We start from the raw sequence: 24,740 nt of genomic DNA, 5'->3' as shown, positions 1-24,740 counted from the left end.
TCCAGCAGCACTGCTGTGTCTGATCCACTCATACCAGCACAACACACACTAACACACCAGCACCATGTCAGTGTCACTGCAGTGCTGAGAATGATCCAACACCTAAATAATACCTGCTCTGTGGTGGTCCTGTGGGGGTCCTGACCATTGAAGATCAGGGTGAAAGCAGGTTAAAAAGGTATGTAGAGAAACAGATGGACTACAGTCAGTAATTGTAGAACTACAAAGTGCTTCTATATGGTAAGTGGAGCTGATAAAATGTGTAGAAACAAGGAGGTGGTTTTAATGTTATGGCTGATCAGTGTATATGTCAACTTGAAGCTAGCAGCTAGCTAGGACTTCTATGGCAAACACTATATTGCTACTTGTCTTAGTTATTGAGTTCAGGTGTTTCAGAAACACTCATTGCTAACAGCTGTAATTGCCTATGGTTTTAAAATAGGATGTCCACATACTTTTGGCCATATAGTTTATGTAAATCTCTAAGCTCAACAGTTTATTGTCAAATCTCTTTGTCTGTTGTTTTTGTTTTTTGACACACGCAAAGCATCCGATGACCCCAACTTGAGGTGATGTTTATCTTTTGGAGATTTGGGAAGGTCCCTATCGAAACGGAGGCCCATTCTGAGCTCCACGTTGTCCCCCACGCCTTCCGTGTACCACACACAGGACTTCCCCTGTGCTGCAGCGAGTGCAGATGAGCGACTGTGTCAGACAGCAGTGCTGATGAAGGTTCGTGTGTTTGGTTGCCTGAAGGGGGAAAGTCCCAGCATGAACGCTGACCTGACTGCTGTCTGTGTGTCCCAGACACCCCACACTTTCCACGAGCACACACCGTCCCTGACACGAGCAGAATGGAAAAGGTGGCAGCCCATCCTGTCATCTGCCGTGTACGTATGATATCATCGGCCCGGTGCTGCCCTTGGTCTGATGTCATGGGTTTCTGTTGTGGGTGGCATGATGTCACGAAACTTTAAAAAAAGCCTATTCATGTCAGCGCCCACCTGGTTTAATTTCCACTTTCCTCAAAGTGGGCTTCAAGTACAAATTTTACCAAAATAAGCCTTCAGAAAGTTCCTCAATGTACACTGCCTTAGTCTGACTCACTGTTTCCATGTCAACTTCCTGCCATGGTGAAGTACACTTCTCGTTCTTGGAGATCATTGATGTTTAAAAAGAACCCATGCAAATTTGCCATTCTAATGTTTACTACACTGTATAGCCAAATGTATGTAGACACCTATCCAATTATAAAGCTCAAGTGTTCCGGCCACACAGATTGCTAACTGTTGACTGTCTATCAGAAATTTGGGAAGGCCGAATATAAATAGTGTCATTTAATGTTAGTGCACGTGAGGTCAACAGTCAACCATAAGGCCTGGAGACAAAACGAAACGTCCTACTTTACAGCAAAGGAAAATATTACATAAATAATAGTAACAGAAACTGGCAGAGCTGGTGAAGTGGGTACCTCAGGTCTGGGTTTAATTCTTGCTTTTATGTTCTGTGGGTTTCTCCTGGTATTTTAGTTCTCTGCCTGGAGTTCAGGTCTGTCTTCGAATGTAATGAAGCACAATATATAACAACAGAGACCCCAGACTGATGAGCAGCTGATGTGTTGGTATCGAGCAAGTATGAAAAGAGGAAAAAATAATCACTTTCACAATTACAACAATAGGTGTCCTCAGACACCTATTGTTAAAGGTAAGGGTGATGTAACAGTAGAAAACATGCCACTTACATTCAAACTTACAGTGTATAAATACACTACATATTAAATAGACAACCCTGAAGTTGATTATTTGAAACAAAATATCTCATCTTGGTTCTACTGTTCTGCATACTTGCAAATTGTTGCTGTTTTTGTCCTTCTGCCACTGATTTTTCCAAGTTTCTTAATCCTGGTCAGGGTTGTTGTTGTAGGTCCAGTCCCTTAAGACAGAAATACAACTTGGACTGGGTGCCAATCCATTGTCGGGCAGAACGCACTTACTTAATTTACTGTGGTCAAGTCACCTTATGGCTGCTTTAGGGAGGTGGGAACAAACCAAAGTACCTAGAAAGTACGGGCAAGCCGTAGCCTAGTGGTCAAGGTACTGGACTAGTAATCTGAAGGTCGCTGGCTCAAGCCCAACCACTGCCAGGTTGAGCAAGGCCCTTAACCCTTAGTTGCTTAGACAGTATACTGTAACTGTAATGTAAGTCACTTTGGATAAAGGTGTCAGCTAAATGCCGAAAATGTAAATGTAAAAGTAACACTATGTTGCGTAGTCACTATGCCATCCTCAAATTCAACAGGTCTGTCTGATCCCTCAGTTGAATTCACTCTCCCCTCAGCCATGACAAAATGACGTTTTGCTTGTTTTTACCAAGGTGTTTATTTTTATTTAGCAAAAGTGGTCAGTCCTGGACAGCATGTATTAAACGATGGCATCTGCAAAGGAATATGTAAGTGTACATGCATTTTAAATTCCGTTTTATTTTAGCTGATGCACAACATTTTGGAAGGTCCTTACGAGTACCACATGGGAAAACTAACAATACCAGCAGCTGTACTAAAACCACTGGTCTATATGATGTCTATCATTTACATCAGTGTCCATTCACTTCTAATCAGCTTTAGATGTATGTCTTATAAATCACTGCAACCACCAGTGTCTGATGGTCTGTTTCAAACAAATTGAAGTTCTGAAAACTTGGTCCTTTGTGTAAGCACTTAACACCTTTAGCTGTGGTGATTCTCCTCTATGATTCTGAAACCAGTAAAAGCTGGTTTGCCTGGGTGTCGATTAGACTTTTCTTGCATCTCTTTTCTCTTTACCCATCATGTTTTCTAGATACAAGTCCTTTGAAAGTAAGTGATGATACGTGATTATGTAAAGTTATAAACAACCATCCCATGGTACAAATTGGGCGGCACGGTGGCTAAGTGGGTAGCACTGTCGCCTCACAGCAAGAAGGTCCTGGGTTCGATCCCCAGGTGGGGCGGTCTGGGTTCTTTTCTATGTGGAGTTTGCATGTTCTCCCTGTGTCTGCATGGGTTTCCTCCCACAGTCCAAAAACATGCAGCCAGGCTATTTGGAGACACTGAATTGTCCTATAGGTACCTAGCCGCTAGGATGCATAAACCAGTGCATTGCAGTGAGGATATAGAGATCCCATGGTACAAATTACAGCTGTCTAAACAATTAAATGTACATTTTCTTCTTATTTAATTCATCAAACATTTGAATTTTAAGAATTTTTGGCAGCCCTCGTTTGGCTGACATGAATGGGGTGTCTACATACATTTGTCCACAAACATAGATCATATGTCTACATATCTTTAGGCATCAAGTACTAACCATGAATAAATTTGAAATAAACAGACACGTTAGAATCTTGTAAAATTGTTTTGGTTCTTTTCTTTAATTTAATTTGATTTGGTTTCCATTCCCTTTCTGACATGACCAATTTACAAACAAGCTCTACAGCCCCACCCCTCCCTGAACCCCTGTCCCACCACCCATCCTCATGGAATGGACTGATATGAGACTACCGAGTCTGGATCGTAACGAACGAGGACTTCCGACGAGTCTGCAGTATGTAAGAATGCAGACTAATGGACACGAGTACCAATGTGCTCCCACACACGCACACAAACATGCACGCCTGCACCAGAGCACAATCTGTGTGGACCCCGCCAGTGGAGGACAGCCAATCCACTTCTTACAAAATAAAAACAACCGAAAAAAAACTAGGGGTTGAGAAAACAAACAAAAAAAAAACATTTAATTTAGACAAAACTGACCCACAGAGCACATACATATTTACAAGCTCCAAAAAATAAAATGTAAAACCACTCTTTTCCGTCCCTCCTCCCCCCCACAAAAAATTGACATAATCTTCTCTTTTATTCAAAATAAAAGTTATGAAAATAGAGGTGACGTCGGCGGCTGCCCGCCAGGTTTTCTGGGCTAGGTGGCGTTGTCAGATGTGGTCACAGTTCGTCCCGACCCCTGATGATCGTGTAACGTGAATCGCTGGGTGCCAGCTTCTGGAACGAGCTCTCTGGAGGGCTGCTGGCCAATTCTTTGTTCTCCTCCTGCCCAAATGCACAGAAACACACAGTGTAAAGAACAGCAAGAAAATTGCCAGCCTGCTTAAAGTCTTCTTTACATGCACCACTTCTCCAGATTTATTAGATGGGGATTGGTGTGACCACCACAGATAGGAAAACAGGTCACCAGGTCATGACCTGTAATTAGTTCAGTGAGAACAGAAGCCACCTCCTGCTTGCCAAAACCTTAAACACATCTGGATGGGGACACTGGTAGCTCAGTGGTTAAGGTACTGGACTAGTAATCATGAGGTTGCCGGTTCAAGCCCCACCATTGTCAAGTTGGCCCCCTGAACAAGGCCCCTAACCCTCAGTTGCTTGTGTTGTATTCAGTGATAATTGTAAGTCGCTTTGAATAAAAGTGTCTACTAAAGGCCACAAATGGATGGAAAGCTTAAATAAGCTTTTTTTTTTATAAATATGTTATATATTTTTGTTTGTGCATTTTCGCCCCTTTTTCTCCCGACTTTTAGCGTATCCAGTTACCCAATTGCATTATGCTTCCTCTGCCCCCCCCCACCCCCGACATGTGCGCGTAAGCCGACTTCATCTTTGCACCTACATGAGGCGAGTTCATATGTGGATCAGCTTTGTATACGGAGAGCTCTGTGCAGACGCCATCAACCAGCCAGCAGAGGTCGTAATTGCATCAGTTATGAGACCCTATCCGGCTCCCACCCTGTATGAACAGCCGCCAATCGTTGTTCATGTAGGCACCCAGCCCAGCCGGATGGCAGAGCTGAGATTTGAAACAACGAGTTCGAAATGTCAGCTCTAGTGTGCTAGCGCGGGTTACCGCTGCATCACCTGAGCGCCCCTTAATAAAGCTTGCGTTATTGAAGAAGCTACAAAACTGCACGTCATGTGACCATATCCCAGTTTCCATCTGCAATGCAATGATGCAAAGTGAAAACAGTTGTTTAAAATGTCTGGGACAATTACAGCGTTGCCACCTGAGCGCCCTGAAGTGAAGCTGTTTTCTCAAATACTTGGAAAACTACAACTTTGTAGACGCAAATCAAATTCGGTTGCTATTTAAAATGAGCCATATATCAAAACCTGATAAATAAAAAAAATCAGAAATACAGTTACAATACTAGCCAGCAGGATTGTCGATCTAATTATACAGATTATACAAAAAGATTAAATTTCCACACGGTCGGCTTTACTTTTTAATTCTCAATTTCACCTAGCAACAAAAAATTGAATATAATCAGTTACAAGACGCTGCTGCTGTCTGATTGGCCTTTAATCTAGTTTACAGTTAATTAAATGAGGTCGGCATTCCTTCATTTGGACATAATCGTTTTCCAGTACTGATTTTCGGTCTGACGTTTGTCACCCAGCCGGCTTTGATTACCTCAAAGACAGAAAATGATCGTCCAAAATGTCATCCGAAGCGTTGCCCCTATTAAAGATACTGACTATTCCTTTGATGATGTGTTCAAAAGAGCTAGCTATCTAATACAGTCAGAAATTAGACAAAACAAACTTGTACGAGGAGCGTTTATAATCCTTAAGGGATATATTTACATAATTATTGGTAATGTGGTTGATTATGAACCTTACTGCATTTCATTACATCAAATACTAATGCAAATGTTCATTCACTGATTACTGATTAATATACACATTATTTCAAACCCAGACTGATTCACTGTTTTTGATGTTTTGTATAGTCTATAACAGGACTATAGGTATAGACTAAACAAAAGTAGGTGTTCGTTGTTAATGTAAATGATATAATACTATAAAACACTAAACATTATTAAACATAAGACAGGAACTAAGGTCTAGTAATAGACTTGAGTTTTTCATTTATCAACAGACATGGTAGCTTTGCATGCGTCGGTGGAAATGCGTGTTAGTTTGCAGGCCTCCAGTAAGGCCGTTGTGCGGCAGGGAGAGCTCGGCAGGATGCATAAGGAAACCGAGCATATCCAAATTGGGTACAAAAGGGGAAAATACTACTTAGAGGTCAATGTGTATCTGTAAAATGAGTAAAATGAATTTAAGGAGGAACATGAACAAGCAAAAACTGATAAACTGATAAAATTATATCATAAAATGAAATTTTTTGTCATATATACATATACAGATGTACTAAATTCTTTCTTCGCATATCCCAGCTTATTTGGAAGCTAAGGTCAGAGTGCAGGGTCAGCCATTGTACAGCACCCCTGGACCCAAGAGGGTTAAAGGCGCCCAACAGTGGCAGCATGGCAGAGCTCGGATTCAAAATCTTAACCTTTCAATTGATGGTCCAAAGCTCAACCCTCTAGGCTACCACTGTCCCAAATGAAGGCACTCGCCCAATGTGGAGCTCGAACCTACGACCCTGAGATTACGAGTCTCATGCTCTAACGACTGAGCTAGTCAAGCATTATGTTTTATGTATAAAATATTATGGAATTTTGTTTAACAATTATCATCATTGTATTCCAGACATTTGGAGCTGAAAGTAGCATCTGACCTGTCCTGGGGTGGTGTCTGTGGGGTCAGGTCCATGGTGAAACTCTCGATGAAGTTTTCCAGAGTGAAGGTCCAACACAAACTGCCTTACTTTTCCAGGAACCCTACACACACACACACACACACACACACACACACACACACACACACACACACACACACACACACACACACACACACACAGACACAGACACAGACACACACACACACACAGAGGTAAAGAAGCAGGTCTTTGTCTGAAATGAACGGAAAATAAACTTGATGTTTATTATTGGCTCCAAATTGATTTGATAAGCGATCAGCTAAGAGCTCAGGAAAGTCGAGCCGTCTCCAAAACCACGCGTCTGTAACGAGGTAATGACATTGTCCCGCAACAGACGCCACGGTAACATAAGCTTTCGGCCAATCGGCAACATCAAAGACTAAAGGGATGTCGGCTGATAAAGCTGTGATTGGATAATGGAATAGAGTGATTGGTTAATGAAATATGGCATGCGTCTAATTATGATGCTTTCTGGTGCTGCGGTCACAACAAAACACATATACAGAAGCTCTGTATAGCTCTATTAGAATGTGATGTCCAACACACTGATTAAAAGTAAAATATTGAATCAGCACATGTAGGTGTGATTGTTACAGCCTTCACTCTTTTGGAAAGTGTCAGGCCAATTAATTCCAATTGGGTTATTTATTTATTTATTAGCATTGTAACGTCATTTTTACACGCTTTGGTTAGATTCATGACAGGAGTCTTTGGACTATGGGAGAAAACCGGAGCACCCGGAGGAAACCCACGCAGGCAAGATTCAAATTGGGTTAAGGGCTATGCGCAGGCCACTGGAGATCTTTTATCCAAAGCGACTTACAGTATGCAGTTCAAGCAATAGAGGGTTAAGGTCCTTGCTCAAGGGCCCAAGAGTGGCGACCTGGCAGTAATGAGGTTTGAACCAGCAACCTTCTGATTACTAGTTCAGTACCTTAACCGCCAGGCTACAACGGCCTGTTTTCATCAGTATGTGAATATCATCATACCTACAAGCAACAGGTGTGTCTGAAACACTTAAACTCAATCATTAGAATGGGTCTCCACATACTTTTGGCTACATAGTGCCTAGACACACTGTACATCTGTTTAAGACCACATGCATTCAGGCATGTACTGCTGAATTATTAAAATTAACTATGTAAATATAAGTCCTTCAGCAGCAGCCAGTGTGCGCGATGGTTTGAGGGTGAGACCATTATTAGTGTTTAATTGCTAAGTGTCTGGAGCAGCAGATAACCTGCATGAGAGGAAGCTATAATTATTCTCTATATTTCACAGATACATTCATGTGCACACAAGCCTAATTAATAAAAGATGGTGGAAAGGGTACTTACGAAAGGTCGTTGAAATCTGGGAAGACATACATGTGGCGGAAACTGTCGATGGCGATGACTGGGCAGTCAGCAGGGGTTTTCTGGATGTGCAGCAGAGGGTGTCGGAACTTTTCACAATCAGCATGCAAGAAATTTATTGAGCCTGAGAATGAAGGAGGTCAAAAAGGAAGCGATTAGGACATCAAGACATGCCAACGTGCACGTCTGAAGCGAAACGAATCAGCCGCTCCAAACTACTAATGTGCATAAATCTTTACTACACACTATGTAATTTAAAGTCTAACTGATTAATGGAAAACATGCAGAGGGACTTTTTATGGCCCGACAAAATCTAATTCATCCTGAACACAAGACGTGGCAAGTTTGCTAACTCACAGTAACATCAGTAAAAGAGTGGAACATTCCATTGTGCATTTAGTGAGATTTTAAATTTTCACATATCAATGAGTATCTTTATAAAAAAAATCCCACTTTTAAACTTAATGACCTGTGTGTGTGTTTAAATCCTGGACATTTGTGTGAAATGTCTGTTTTCTGACTGCTGCATTTACACACCCTTCTCACTGATCAGCTGGCGCGCCACCTCCTGCTGGAACTTCTCCAGACTTTCTGTGTCATCCTTCTGATGGAAAAGGATTAGGAATGGAATTCCCTCTTCTGTCAGCTCCTGCCCAGACACACAGTAATGTTAAATATACATCTCTCTCTCACTCACACACTCACACACTCACACACTCACACGGAATTATGCTAATGACTGAACCACTATTCCACACAGTGGTCCACACAGTTTATGTACACGGCACACTTTCATAATCTTATTCTAGTTATTAAATGTATGTCAGAATAAACTGCACTTTATTAGATACATCTGGCTCATACATTTCTTAATTATTTTAGAAGCTACAACTGTCATACAAATAAACTTTGTAGGTATACAGCTACTGACTGTAGCACACCTGCTGCTCTGAACAATGTCATCTCTATGTATTTTATCAATCAAATGGATACCAGCAGCACACCACAGGCCAGAAGCCAAGTGGTGGTGGACCATTCTCAAGTACTGGACTGAGAGTATTAGGTCCAGTAGTGTTGCTGGGATCAAAGTTTGAACCTCAGTGCTGCTATCGACTGGTTGGGCGTCTACACAGACATTAATTGCTATGTCTGGAAAGAGGAAGGGAGTGGCCAAAGACCTGCAATGGATTGGCACCATGTCCAGGGCATTCCTGCCTTAAATCAATTAATGGACATGAATTAACTAAAAACAGCAATATTTCACAAATTCATTTTGACCTAACAGGATATTTAATGGTTTACCAAATCAACTTTCTTTTTTGGAGAACAAACCTTCAGAGTAAAATTCAGGTGAATCCAACTGTGCGCCCTGTATAGGGCACTGGTAAAGTGAAACTAATCACAAGTAGAAGTAAAAGTTGTGAAAGGAGGAAACGTGGCAACAGACAAAACATGCTGTCCGACTGGTGTGAGATATTTACTTAAGTCTTTGCTATGCAAAGTCATAACTCATTTGCATAGCACTCAGACAGCCACTAGAATCTTGTTTCAAACTCATAGAGAGTAATAAATTGTGGCCTGTTGATTTGTTTGTTATTATGCTAGTGTGAATGCAGAATAGCTGTCCTAAACACAGGAGAAGAGACACACACCCTGAACACTAATCTCTGTAACAGAGAGAGAGATTTTACCTCTCCGTTCTCGAAGGTGATCTCCCGGACGAGTGGCACACACTTGTCCTGTGCCCATGTGTATGTCAGGTCAAAGTTTGTTAGTGAACCAAGGTACACCATATCAGGAACACTTTCACCCATCGGCTTATAGAGAACATTATCACCACTAAAGCGCTCCGGCTTAGCCACCTCACTGAAGAAAGAGAAAATCAAATCAATTCTATTCCAATATTCATTCATCTTCTGTAAGACTATATGAGCTTTATAGCTCATATATCAGAACAAACTTTCTGGTATCAGAACAAACTTTAATCAACAATTAAAAGTTTCATATCTGCCCATGATCTTGCCGGACATCCCATTTTAAAACCATTTGCATATGGAGGAGTTGCCACCCATACCCACACTCTTTTTTACATAACATTACACCATGTGGAATGCAAAACAACAGACTGAACAGGACATTTGTGGACATCATATGACTTCATTTATGAGTGATGAGACTATTACACATTAACATCACATACATCTACGTCAGATTTTTCTTACCCGAATGCAGCCATGAAGACACAGTCATCTCGCAAGATGTTAGCCACCCTTTCATATGTACGGTAGTTACTCGAATCTTTCTGCTCAAAGAAGCCTATGATGGTTCGTTTAGACCTCTGTAGCAAACATAAAGGGATGAGAGAATGAGCGCAGGGAAAAGAAATAAAGACATTTTGCATTATTTTTTAATAATTTCCCTTTAAATTTGGTCTTCTCAATGCAGTAGAACAATTCCTCTACTGCATGCAATCCTCACACTGGACAAGGTGGGTTGGAGACTAGCATCCACGCCACCGACAAATGTGAAGTAGCCTTCTAAATGAGCCAGCAGTGGATTCAATGAGCACAGAGGGTTACGCTATACCCTATGTGTACCAACAGCTTGACAAACCAGCAGGAGTCGCTGCCCAATAAGGCCTGTAGCCCAGCCTAGAATCCAACTAAGAAGCTAGAACTCCCCACAGTGGTGGAAGTGTATTATCCAGCACCATTTTGATAGCAATTCTCGGCTTCACTAAAGGACAATGAAGCAACATAACTGAGTGTGTGAACATGTAAATGTGTTTGTACTCACATCTATTTTGTTGATCTCCTCCAGGTTGTGGACCTCTGTGACCGGATCCACCTTCTGTTGTCGAATGAAGTCGGCGATGGCAGATACTGACCGTTGACCTCTGTATTCCCTCTTCATCATCATGCCATTTCTAAACAGCTTTAGGGTGGGGTACTTGCTAATTCTGTAGCGTTGGGCTATATCAGCTGAAGTGGAACAAACAGGACAAATAAATACCATTAAAGAGTTTGGAAGATGCAGGACTGTCATTAAACATTGTCCTTGCTTATATAATAGCTTAGTTAGCAAAGCTTTCCTAACAGCTCCTTCTTTAGCAAAACAGCAGGTTCCATTGTTATCAACATTCAGAAAATAAGTAACAATTGGAGAGACATCAGTTCTTTAAACTAGTTTTGTTGCATCTTTTGGTGAACCAGATTTACCAGTTTACCAGTTTAACGTCCACACCACCCTGAGAATGCCTCATCTCATCTGATCTCAGAAGCTAAGCAGGGTTGGGCTCAGTCAGTACCTAGATGGGAGACCGCCTGGGAATACTGAGGGCTGTAAGCTCCCTGGGACAGTAGTAGCCTAGTAGGTAGAGTTTTGGGCTATCAATTGTGAGGTTGAGAGTTCAAATCCCAGCTCTGTCATACAGCCACTTAACCCTCTTGGCTCCAGGGACGCCATACAATGACTGACCCTGCGTTCTGACCACAGCTTCTAAATAAGCTGGGATACGCAAAGAAATAATTTTGTTGTACTGTACACCTGTATATGTATATATAACAAATAAAGTCGTTCTATTCTGACTTCGAGGTCATACAGATCATTATCACTCCATGTTGTTTCTACTCGATGGGCTGTTACAGTCAAACCGGTCTAACAGACAAAACCCTGTTTGTTCTCTTCTGCAATGTACTAAGATGAGCCAAAATATAGCCGACAAAAAAAAGCATATTAACAGAAATGTGTTAAAAGAACTCGTAACAATATAATAATAGAACCTCTCACCTACGTGTTTTCTATCTAAAATCTCTTTTTTTCTCTTCTTTTAAGCCTCTCCCTCCTCTTCTCTTCAAGATTCTCACCATATATGTTTCTTTCTCCCTAACTCCCTGCACTCCTGAACTGTTTCTGAATTACAATATTAGATATTTCAGAAGATAATCGTTTACTCATTAATTAATTTATTAGGAAAGGGCCTCGCTAAACTGTTGCAATGTTGAACACACAATGTCCTTCATATAACTGATTTATTGCACCTGTTAGCAACGGTTGTTCCTAAATCTAATGAATTCAATAACTAAAATGAGTGTTCCAATACTTTTGTTCATATAGTGTATAATTAAAATACTGACACCTCATTTTTAATTTTTTTCCCCATTTATTTATTTAGGTTTTAACACCACGTTTAACACGTGTCATTTAATGGTTTCTGTCTGTTTATTTGATCTTGTCTTTATATTTTGGTCCATTTTATATTGTCATTTTTTATTTTTATATCTAGGTTTAAACTGTTCTTATGTTGTGTAAGAATTTCTTTTATGGCTTTAGGCATGTGTATTTGTTGTCTTTTCTTGGTGTATTTAGGGTACTCTATTAGGATGAGCTTTACTGTAACTGATGTTTTGCAGATTTGACATGTTGGTGGGTTATTCTGGTGTGGCCGATTCTGCACCCGGTGTATATGACTTGGTCTATGCGTCGTCCCTGGTGAGTTCTTGGTTTAACATTTTACAGAGTTTTCATTTTAAAGTAAGCAAATAAAAGAAATGTGTAAAAGAATACAATTGCATTAAAATGGTATGATGATTAAAAGGGATTCATTGATAATTCATACTTTTATTATACTATTTATTGCTAAGTTTCAGTGAAATTATTCATTGTATTGTTTCCTTTTATATGCAATTCTACTTGTTACTTGTAAAATAACAAGACGTCTGTAATAGCTTTGTATATTTATAAGACAGGAAGTAAGCAAAAAAGACATAGAACAAGAAAAAAAATCCAAAGAAAAGAGGTGGGGGGCCAGTAAAAAAGCAAGGGAAAAGATAAAAGCAAGCCCCATAGCGAGGGTTAAATACTCTAAAGCTCCTCGGGTGGATTCTAGCTCTGTCTGACTCACTCACACACACACAAACAGTGGCACAGCTACACACATCCTCACTCAGCAGGGTGTCTTTGAGCCACCTTCACTTCACAGAAGATGCAGTTTTGTCATTAAACCATCAAACACTTTATGGGTCATCAATAATTCTGTTTAATTTAGTTTATCTAAAAGGCTAAACGTGTGTACGTGTGTGTGTGTGTGTGTGTGTGTGTGTGTGCGTGCACTCACTATGCTGGTCGCAGTCCACCCGGGCAAACACCACCTGTGAAGCGTCTGGATATTCTTCTCTCACCACATTAGAGGCTTCCTCAAAGATAGGGTGCAGCATCTGACTGAACCGACACCTACACACACACACACACACGAAAAGCACATGAATGTACACACTCAACATGTTAAATACACACATTATAATACTGACATTACGACACTATTTGTATATTTAACTACATGAGCTTGTGGTGAATTTACACCTAATGTCTAACAGAATAAACGTAAACCCAATCCAGGTACTTCAACAGAATGCTGGACACAAGATTCAACACATGGATATATTTATATGTATATTTGCAAGTCTGTTTACCTCTGACTAGTGGTACCGTCAATGTTCTTCTTTCTTAGCTTCAAGACAGTCGAGTTTTAACTAGGTGGCTAAGATATTACTGTCACTTTACAGTAAAAAGGCAGTAAGTGTTTATGTATTTATTTGTTTGTTTGTTTGTTTATTAGGATTTTAACATCGTGTTTTACACTTTGGTTACATTCATGACAGGATTGGTAGTTACTCATACACAAGGTTCATCAGTTCACAAGGTTATATTGAACACAGTCATGGACAATTTTGTATCTCCAATTTACCTCACTTGTATGTCTTTAGACTGTGGGAGGAAACCGGAGCACCCGGAGGAAACCCACGTGGACACGGGGAGAACATGAAAACTCCACACAGAAAGGAGCCAGACCACCCCACCTGAGGATCAAACCCAAAGCCTTCTTGCTGTGAGGCGACAGTGCTACCCACTTAGCCACCGTGCCACCCCTTATGTATTTATTTATTAGGATTTTAACATCTTTTTTACACACTTTGGTTACATTAATGACAGGACATGTAATTACTGGTTACACAAGATTCATCAGTTCAAGTTTAATGTCGAACACAGTCATGGACAATTTTGTATCTCCAATTCACCTAACTTGCATATTTTTGGACTGTGAGAGGAAACCGGAGCACCCTGAGGAAACCCACACAGACGTGAGGAAAACATGCAAACTCCACACAGTAAGGACTTGGGAATCAAACCCAGGACCTTCTTGCTGTGAGGCGACAGTGCTACCCACTGAGCCACTGTGCTGCCCCTAAGAAAGACAGACAAATAAAAAACCCTAGAAACACAAAGGTCTGCACTCACCAGTCTGCATAAAAGTTCACTAAAGCCACCCCTGCATTATCTGTAGAAAAAAGAACATATGCGTTAATTCAGTACAATGACCACACAAACCACATGACTTGTGTCCACACACATACACACAAACTACTTACTAAGAATGTCATCGATGTTTCCTGCATCCAGAGTGGTGATTTCCCCCCGCACTGGAGTGTACAGTCCTGTTAACTGAAGAACAACAGAGCACAAAATGACTAATAAAATCACAAGCTTTATAGCACAAGTTCATCATAAAGCATGACGAGACGCAAATAAACCTCAACACCTTTATTTATCCAGCACCATCCCATAGTTCTTACAGTCAGCTAGACGTTTCATGAGAAAGTTAAGACACACATATAGGGGCATTACAGTATGAAACTGCCGACCAGCTGGGCGCTCACACACACACCAGCCCAGCCTTTATCAACCCGAGTTAACTACGAGATTAAATTTATGATAAAACACATCAACAACTCCACACTCCACAGGAAGAGGCTTTAGCCTCATTATTAAAGCCACTTTCACACATATGTCCTTCTTCCAAAACTAAATGGTAATTAACCAGGAAGGAATTTATTGTAAATGCCAACCAGAGCTGAGACCCTGGGAAATCAGACACTACAATTTACAGGTAATTGTTGGAAGGCTTGAGTGTGAGCATATGCCAATACATTTCTGATAAAGACAAGGGAAAATGTTTAAAGCAGCTAATTTAAGACATTAGCACAGTGAAGCGACAACAGCAGGAATGCTTAAAGACACGAGGAACAGGGGAAATAACTGGAAATGAAAGGTGATGGCTATCTGAGGCAAAAATCTCTAATTAAATTACTGGCACACTCCTGTAATGACTGGTGCGCACAACAAAATTGGCTACAAACCCCAAATATAAAAACATAATTTGGTCATAAGTACCTTCACATTACAAGTAAACAGAGTTAAAAACACTCTGATTCTTAAGTCAACTTAACGTTGTTGGGTTTTGAACTTAATTTGACATATGAAATCAGCCCCAAAGAAGGATAACATTAGCCCACTGTTGCTGGGATCCAGGTTTGAATCCCAGCTGTGCTATCGGCACCTACACAGACATGATTGGCTATATCTGGGGGTCAAAGTCCTGCAATAGATTGGCACCTTGTCCAGTGTATTCATGCCTTGCGCCCAGTGTCTGCCACGACTCTGACCAAGACAAAGAAATTAATGAAACTTACATTTTAAAAATGGCTCTTAAAAGTTAGTGCCATGTAGAAGTTAGGAAATCAACTCCCTTCTCTTGGACAAGAGGGGTACATGCTAATCTCCGTTTAATTAACCAAAAATATCAATTTTATTGGAATGCACTACAATATTGCAGATTGCAAGTCTCTTATTGAACTACTGTTACTAACACTACAGGTACAGCTTGAGGATAAGTTAATGTTTGCTTAAGGATAGGCTGTTAATCTCATTGTAACTTCAAACTGAAATGTTAAACGGCAAATATGCGTGTGCTTCCTGGTGAGAGGGCTGTACTAACAGCTGAATAAAGGTTTTGGTACTGGACTACTGACTGGAAAGGTTTAGAGCTGCTACTGTTGACTGCCTGGAGCCAATATCAATTGTAAGTCGCCTCAGGATGAAAGATCTGCCAACTGGCTTCATTTTTTTCCAGTTTATTTTCATCAACTGCTTTATCCTGTACAGGGTTGTGGCAGGTCCGGTTCCACTAGGAAACACTGGACACAAGGCAGAAATACCCTGGATATCTATAACAGGGCTCACTGCTATTTTTTTAATAATGAAAAGAAAGGTTACACTTCACCAAAATTCACCCTGAATACACACAAATATATTAAAAAAAGAAAAAAACAGCACGCACACATGCACGCAAACACGCACACACACACACACACAGTAAGCCATATGGTCAGCACAGCCATGGTGTTGGCAGCCAAAGAAAAGCAGTGCTAAAAATCAACTAATCTCACGCCAACTGTTGACAAAAACAGACCATATATTAGTACTCGATATTCTCTATAAATATCTATGCTTTTATACTAATCAGGCATGAGCCACACTTGACTGCACTTGTTTATTCAGTTAATCTGAGGCTATGGCTCATCTAGTTTCATCAGATGGGCCACGACTGGATGCAATAGTGGTGAACTGCCAGTCAGACAGGCTGCACACATGCATTCGCATATAGGAACAAATGGCCTCCTGTACAGAAGCCTGAGTTGCAAGTGTCAATTAAATTTCTTAACTATTTACCGTTTGTTGTTGCTGCTCTGCTATTATTTTTAAAGCAGTGGAAATACTGCTTACAGTTCAGTGAGAAATGTGTGTGTGTGTGGTAACTGTAGCATGGAAACAGCTGGAGAAGGAGATGTGTTCCACAGGTGTCAGAGATTACAGAAGCAAGCAAGCGTGAAGGCACAAGTGAACTAAATCAGACAGGTCAGCGTTATTTATACTCTGACCAGTATTTCTTTACTTGTGAAAAGCAACAGCAATTAAAACCATTTTAATCAAACATTTTTGATAGACTTTAATTACAATTTCATTAACCACTTCATTCTGATCAAGATCACAACAGATCTTTTTCTTTTGATCAGATGGGCCACGACTGGCTGCAATAGTGACCAAAAGCCAGTCCGACCGGCTGCACAAATGCATCAGTGTATAGAAACAAATGGCCTCTAGCACGGAAGTGCAAGCAAAACCTCAATGTGTTTCAAACCACACATTGAGAAGCCCTGTTTTAGGTCATTAGTCTGTGTAAATGACAGTTTAAAGAGGTATTTTTTAAAGGCAATATCTAGTAACACGCCTAGTCATGAACAGAAAGACACATGCGAATTTTAATAATTAAGTAATAAAAGTGCTGCTGATAGACAAAGTATAAGTGAATTCCTTTATGTTTGGCAGGTTGTTTCTGTGTATAAAAAGAGTGCTACCTAGTACAGCCAGCATGTGTAAATGACACAAAGCCATGTCCTGACCAGTCAAGGTAACCCAATATTTTTTTAATTGTGAAAAGGTTATTGTAAGATCAAACCTCCAGAACTCCTTAGAAATTTCTGGATAGTAAGAAAAGCACTTCCAATAAACGCAGGAAAAGCTGCCTAATCTATTATACTCCTTTATTTAATCAATTTACGCTGTTTAATTACAATATGTATTTAGCGTGTGTGAAAAATGGAAGGAAAATATAAAGAAAATAAAGCAATCGATAAAAAAAAACTAAAAAACAAACAAACAAACATTTGAAGGGCAGTTTAGCCCAGCGGTTAAGATACAGGTTTGTTTGTTTATTAGGAATTTAACGTCATGTTTTACACTTTGGTTACATTCATGACAGGAACGGTAGTTATTCATTACACAAGATTCATCAGTTCACAAGGTTATATCCAACACAGTCATGGACAGTTTTGTATCTCCAATTTACCTCACTTGCATGTCTTTGGACTGTGGGAGGAAACCAGAGCACCCGGAGTAAACCCACGCGGACACGGGGAGAACATGCAAACTCCACACAGAAAGGACCCGGACCTCTCCACCTGGGGATTGAACCCAGGACCTTCTTGCTGTGAGGCGACAGTGCTACCCACTTAGCCACCCCCTAAGATACAGGACTAGTAATCAAGAGGTCGCCGGTTCAAGCCCCACCACTGCCAGGTTGCCACTGTTGGGCCATCGAGCAAGGCCCTTAACCCTCAATTGCTTCGACAATATACTGTCACAGTACTGTACATCGCTTTGGATATAATTATATAGATGTAATTTAAAAATAGGTAAGGTATCCATATTACACTACATATTAAAATATAAGTAAATGTGTACTGAATAGAACACAAATGACAATTAAACGTGATCTTTAACCAGCTTTAGCCATCTTTGATGAGTAAACATTGTTATAAAGATTGTCAGTCTCTGTGATTCCATATGTTAATTAAAAATATTACGATTATAAAATAACTAAATCTAGATCTTATATATTATGTAATCTACATAGACACAGTGCTTTACTGCACAGGCGAAAGGGACCGGCTTTACTGCAACCGGGCTACACACTAGTTCCGGGTTGTCAGCCAATAGGATTAGGCCACAACAGAAAACTCCACCAATGGGCAGCGTTGTGCTCAAGAGGATCCATGCGTCCCAAAATAAACCTCACACCCGGGTCGGGCCGCTTGTTCACTCTAAAACAGTCGTTTTTACGATTCAAGTTGTTCTGATTTGAAATAAATGGCTGAACAGGAACAGCAGATTGTCTCGTCTTGTTACAGTACATGAATGTTTCAGTCCATCACATGTGGACCAGTGAATGTAGCCGGTTAGATGAAGCAAATTCCTTTGGTTGGGTTTTAAAGCCAAGATTTAACACGGGTAAATCTTACTCAGAAACATCAGTGTTCATTCCCAGAGGATGAAACTTCTTACAACAAGTCATCAGTGCTTAAGACATCAATTGACTGTTTATCACACATTCACATCATGATTACAGACTGAACTTCAGCATGTGCTACAAAGATCTAGCCATTAAACCAGGTCTGGGCTGAGTTAGACTGTTTTAGGACTACAATGATTTTATACTGGATCTTATACTGTACATGCAAACATACAGTAGTGATATGTTTGTTAGCTGACAATGAATGACATTGGCTCATCAAGTCTTGATCAGACCAACCTAACAAGGAAGATGGTGATTAAGCTTCAAATCAGCCCATACATGTCACCAGCTCTCAGTGTTAATGCACCAAATTCTGTTGGTTTACATGAATTCCCCATGAACTATATATGACTTATATAAATATGTATTGTGCAGGTGTGAGATAAACATCATGATCCCTAATGTTTACACAGTCGAATACAAATGTTCATATTATGCAAATCTAATGGTCAGCAAAGTGTGTCGTAGTGACATTTTATGATCTACTGAAACGGTATATTATTATCATTATTATGATTCACTGTAAGGTTTAGTTTGAATACACGTACACAGCTTATATGAGTCCAGTTTGGGGGAAGTGTAAAGTGTAAAAGTTTGGAAAGTACTGACTAGCTGGTGAGACGGTCGGTAATAGTACCCTATTACAGTGCTCACAGCTAGCCTGGTTAGCAATTTAATAAGTTGTCAGAAATATATAAGCATTTAAGCGTTCAGACTGTAGGCAATACATGAAAACACAATCACTCTGTGCATACCGCATACCACCATCATAAAACGGTTCGAATTTAGGCTCGAATTTAAATCAAAACCAGTCGTTCCATGGCTAGCTAAATGCTAACTAGCACAACTTAGCTAATGCAAATAATTCCCTCAGCAGTTCACATCTACAAATACACAAACTTACCAGTAGCAACGTAAAACAATGGAGCTCGGAGACGCACGAAAATACATTTAAGTTCATTTTCCAGTGGGGTTTGGGATTCAGGTGGTAAAAGCTCCCAATTTAACGACACCTCCTCCTCTCCTCTGCTGTAAGCGAACGGACAGACTCTCAGCACAGCGGAGTCCGGGTACTTTACCGCAACCCGGCTTGCTCCACACGCATTCTGGGAAATGTAGTTTATTTACCGCGATTCTTCATAGCATTAGGCAAGAATAAAACTACAATCCCGTGTCAACCCGCACAAGGAACTTGTAGTTCTTGTAATGGGAGGTGTAGTTTTTATTATTAAAAGTCTCTCTCCAGATGTCTTAGCGGGCTGGAAAAGTTTTTAGCGTTTCGTGTTTGCTCAGAATTTGCAAAATAAGTCACAAAACAATAACAAGCTTGCGGTTTGTTCAGAATGCACAGTGGAACACACTGGACGTGGCGTGAATTTATAAAAACTAGCCGTGTTTCATCTCGAATGAGGTAAGTTGCATCACCATCCAGGCTTTTTGTGAAATCTGCTAGTTTTGTGTGTAATCAGACAGGCTACATGGATTAGCGGTTTCTCTGTGGGATTACAAACGTTAACCCTCTTTATTTACTAGTATACTGTTGTTAGTAAAGTTAACATTGGTGTGAAGTTGAGAACCAGTGTTTACAGAGCTGAAGTTTGTAATAGTTCTAGATATTAATCCAGTTCTGCTTAGAAAGTTTGCTATCACTATTATTTATTTTTGACTGTGTAACATTTAAGATGATTTAGTATCAGTCATGTTGATATAAAGTGGGGACTAAAAGAGTTTGAAAAAGGTTTTTGCGTCTGGTCAGATTTAATACAATGCTTTTAATGCAAATCATATATTCAGCATAACAGTTTGAGTAAAAGTTATACAACATGAACTCAGACTGGCATGGATCTAATCTGATAATCCATGTTTTTCCCAGCATGAATTCCCAATATTCAAAAGAGCATTTTGTGATGTGACTGGGTGCTTGGTTTTCTTCTCTATAAGTTCCCCCATAAATTATCAATGGTGTTTAGTTCAGTGACTGTGGAGAAGATTTCATGACAGTTAGCACTTGCAAACTACTTGATATTCTTAGTCTTTAGTCTTAGTCTGGGTTTTGCAATTAAAACATTTGTTCAGATTCAAGAAAAACGCAAAATTGAATCATTTTACTAGCAGTCTTAAACTTCTGCCTCCCACTGTACAATCAGCCACCAGTTTACAGTATTAAATACACCCACCACCTACAGTGGTCCTTTTGCCAAATAAAAAAAAAAAGAACTTGGATAACGTCCACACTTTTTTTGATATTGTTTTACAGATTTATCAAAATTTTAAATAATGGCAACACTGTTTTATTACGTTTGGTAAAAAGTATAAATAACATTTCATAAACAGAGCAATGTAGACATTCAAATGTGTTTGTGGTAATGTGAGGATGTTGGGGCGTTTTGCTACATCAGGATCTGGATGACTTGCTGTATTAAAGGAAAACAAAAAAATGAGAAAGACCTGTGAGTCAGGAACGTCTAAAGGAGAATGTAAGGTTATCTGTTTGTAAGCTGAGACTGAGATGTTGTCAGGTTATGCAGCAGGACAATGCATGATAATACCAAAGCAGGTAGGTTCATATCTACAATGGGGGCCTAGCAGACATGCTTCTGTTTTGCAGAAGCGTATTACCTTAGTTTTCTTTATTTCTCTTTAAATAGAACAGAAACTTTACAAATGAACATATTATTTAAAATAAGAAAACAAACAAAAATAGCATAGATGAAAAATCTTGGTACACTTAATATTTTATATTATATAACTATAACTATTTAGCTTTTTCAAGTTTGAGGGGTGCTGTAGTCCAACTGCAAATTTGAGCTCTTTCCACAAATGTTCGATAGGATGAAGATCAAAGCAGGGTACTTCAAACTGGTCTAACATTTTCTTTTTATCCATTCTTGGATGTATTTTAATTTGTTTCGGGTCATTACCCATGACCTTTGACGGATGCACAGCTTTTTAGAGCCTGGGCTGTTTGTTCCGCTCCACAATGATCACTTCTTGACAGTCTTCTGACTTTATTGCGCTTTGTACAAAATCAAGGCACCCAGTGACTGAGGCAGCAAACCCCACAACATCACTGAGCCTCATCCATTCTTCATAGGAGGAATGAGGTTCTTTTCTTTAAAAGCTTCATTAAAAGAACTGTGTTTTGGCAACATTTAAATGTGTTTCGATTTTTCTGTCTTTGTAGAAAATGCAAGTATTCAACTATTTTCAAAACCAAGACACACATTTGGAAGCGAATGGTGGTTTAAAAATGTCATTAAGTGACTAGTGTGTGTATGTTGACATGAATGAAAATCCATCTTATATTTACACGTATCTAAAAGATCATCAATCTAGTGTAAAAGTATCTATAGTAGCTGTATTAATGGCTGATAGGAGGTTTGGCAGGTCAGTTCAGAGCAGATGTTTGGTGCTCTGTGTGTGTGTGTAAGATCATGATCCACTCTCTGTGATCCACAGGTCAGTACAGCAGAGGTGCCAGAGGGACCTGCAGTGAGTCTTGGCTTAACAAAGGTGCACCGAGCTGGGCAACATCTGCTGAGGCTTCCTGTTGCCTCCTGCACACTAGCATGGTAAGAGCCAGTGAAATCAAAGCATGCCATGTTTGTGCCCATACATGGGTGGTTTTTATTAGGGCAACACAGTATGAGCAGAAGTAGCATGTTGTGAATATATTGCTATACTGTAATCTGACCTTCCCTTCTTTAGAAACAGCCAGTTGTGTCTGATGGATGCGTGGGCAGGGTGGTAGCACTGTGAAGATTTAAAATTGTAAGCTTGTAGTGGTGTACATATTCGCTCACACTTTCGGTAAATTTGCGCCCTGACCTCCGGGCTTCTCCACTTCCTGTATAGATGCCCAAGGCTACCAACCAGAGTCCTTGCACAGCATCGAAGACCACACCCGCTTTTCCATTCCGTTTTTTTCCCACCCAGCAGACTTAATGGCCAATTTTGTCTGCTGCAGGCATTGGCGATCAGCCGACCGGTAGCAGTGCTTCGACCTCTGGGAGTTTGGAATCCCAGCACTGGTGTGCTAGCGGATTATCCCGTTGTGCCACCTGGGTGCCTTTAGTGGTGTACTTTTTTTGACCAAAATCAGTTCCCAGCCATACAAACACTCTTGACTAAATAGGCCCAAATTCCCACAAGCCTATTTTAAAGTTATGTGAGGGCAGAGTTCACAGAGGTCACTTTATTTTAATACCATTTGTTTTTTAAATGGGATGTCCAACAAGCTCATGGTCAGGTGTCCAAAGACTTTAATTGCATTAGTTATGAGAGAGACCCTATCCGGCTTAATCCTACCCCTATCTGAACAACAGGCCAGCCGGCAGGTGTTCCAGACATCCCAGCTCTGGTGTTCAGCGTGTGTTTTACTTCTGCGCCACCTGAGCAGCAGGTGTACAAAGACTTTTGGCTGTATGTAGTATATGTTTAATTGTCTGGCTACAGTTATAAACTCCAGCCTGTTTCAGCCTAACTGTGCATATTCACAGGTCCACAAAGACATGGTTTGACAGGTTTGGTATGGAGGAACTCCAGTGGCCTGCACAGAGCCCTGACCTCAACCCCAATGAACACTTTTGATTAGACACTCCAAAATGATGGCCATTGCTTTGGAATAAGCAGGCAGGGTGTTCACATACCATCATCAGATCTATTAGCGTCATAGGAACTAGCGTTGTAGAAATCTCAGCGTGTTGAATATGACTGAGGTTTCTTCACCACCATGTACAGGCTCCTCGGTGACTGTGACCCTGATGTTAATATTTGATGAAGTGGGGCTAAGTGAATGTTTCTGCGGGAGGCTTAGCCGTCTCCAGTGTTAAGCGGACTGTTAATAATTGATGGGCTGCTGATTCTTTTATGAGCGTGTTAATAGAATAATGCAATCCTTACTGACTGAACTGATACAATTATGTTTGATTGTATGTGTGTGTGTTTGCAAACTAACATGATTAGTGTGTGTGTGTAATGACCGACGTGCAAACACACAGCCGTGTTAAACACAGCATCTATATCTGCAGGTCACATATCCATCCAGATTAGCTTTCGTTCTCTCCTCTCTCCTGCATCGATTTTCTGTTTGTTTTTCAATCTCATCATTTCCAGTTGCCACCGGGTAAACGGCCCTTCTCTTACTAATTGGACGTTTAATTAGATCACAGATTTGGCCCAATTAGGTGCTGTCTGGGGGGGGTGTTAGCCCGCAGGCCGTGTGCGCGTCTGTCTGCTCGGCCCGTCTGCGCGTGGACATAAGAGGAAACAAAACGAGATACGGCTCTCTCCTGGCTAATTAATGATGCTAGATGGGGGTTTGCTGAGTAAACCGTCAATCCAAACAGCTACTGCTCCGGGATCCTCGAGATGCCGTCCGTATGAGCAGCTGCGGCGAAAATCGATGCGACCCTTCCTGCTTCCAATCCAAAGATCAGTTATAGATCAAAGATCGATCCTGTGCCTTCAGTGAAAATCGACTCTGTCAATCATTTTCATTTCACTCTGTTTGGTTACAGGTGCAAAGGGGAGCATTTTAGCAGCAGCAGGTCATGTCTTTTCTTCTCTAACATATTATGAAAATATGGCCCAAAGCGTCTACACAGACCTGATTGACTGTGTGGGGGTTTATCCTGGTTTTTTATCCTCTTTTATCCCGATCAAGGTTCCCACTCAGATTCTTGTGCAGTCACTTGTAATCTCACGATTGAACTACTGCAACTCCCTCCTGCCAGGTGCTCCTATGTCCACTATGAAACCCTTGCAGCTCATTCCAAATGCAGCTGCTCGCCTGGTTTTTAACCAACCTAAACACTTCATCACCCCACTGCTGCGTTCTCTTCACTGGCTTCCTGTAGCTGCTTGCATTCAGTTTAAAACACTGATGCTTGCCTACAAAGCCAAAAATGGACCAAACCCAAGCTACCTTCGAGGTCTAATCAAACCCCGCTCTGTATCACGCAGCCTTCGAGCCACTAGTCTCTCTCGACTTGATCCTCCACCCAGGACTAGAGGAAGACA

At 40.7% G+C, this 24,740-nt stretch overlaps 2 protein-coding genes and 1 pseudogene across 2 annotated transcripts in view; 2 read left to right on the top strand and 1 right to left on the bottom strand.

The window, feature by feature from the left end:
- Positions 1-3,389: 3,389 nt before the first annotated feature.
- On the bottom strand, positions 3,390-19,758 carry erp44 (endoplasmic reticulum protein 44). The gene is made up of 11 exons (XM_062985806.1): positions 19,624-19,758; positions 14,398-14,470; positions 14,267-14,306; positions 13,086-13,201; positions 10,766-10,950; positions 10,192-10,307; positions 9,661-9,835; positions 8,507-8,618; positions 7,952-8,093; positions 6,573-6,675; positions 3,390-4,084 (listed from the first exon to the last, which is right to left on the bottom strand). Exons 1-11 carry the CDS (start codon positions 19,678-19,680, stop codon positions 3,980-3,982), a joined length of 1,224 nt encoding a protein of 407 aa, XP_062841876.1. The 5' UTR covers positions 19,681-19,758; the 3' UTR covers positions 3,390-3,979.
- LOC134301412 (5S ribosomal RNA) lies at positions 11,199-11,317 on the top strand (annotated as a pseudogene).
- A 293-nt stretch (positions 19,759-20,051) lies between the features above and the next one.
- The window catches only part of invs (inversin), a 31,106-nt gene continuing 26,417 nt past the window's right edge, over positions 20,052-24,740 (top strand). The window contains exons 1-2 of the mRNA XM_062985320.1: positions 20,052-20,130; positions 22,179-22,291. Coding sequence (XP_062841390.1) covers positions 22,289-22,291 — 3 coding nt within the window. The 5' untranslated portion in view covers positions 20,052-20,130; positions 22,179-22,288. The remainder of the gene's footprint in view (positions 20,131-22,178; positions 22,292-24,740) is intronic.

Source organism: Trichomycterus rosablanca, chromosome 23 (assembly GCF_030014385.1).
Source record: "Trichomycterus rosablanca isolate fTriRos1 chromosome 23, fTriRos1.hap1, whole genome shotgun sequence".
Lineage (NCBI taxonomy): Eukaryota > Metazoa > Chordata > Actinopteri > Siluriformes > Trichomycteridae > Trichomycterus > Trichomycterus rosablanca.
The sequence above is the reverse complement of the archived record's forward strand: the minus strand, read 5'-3'. Positions and strand labels throughout refer to the sequence as shown.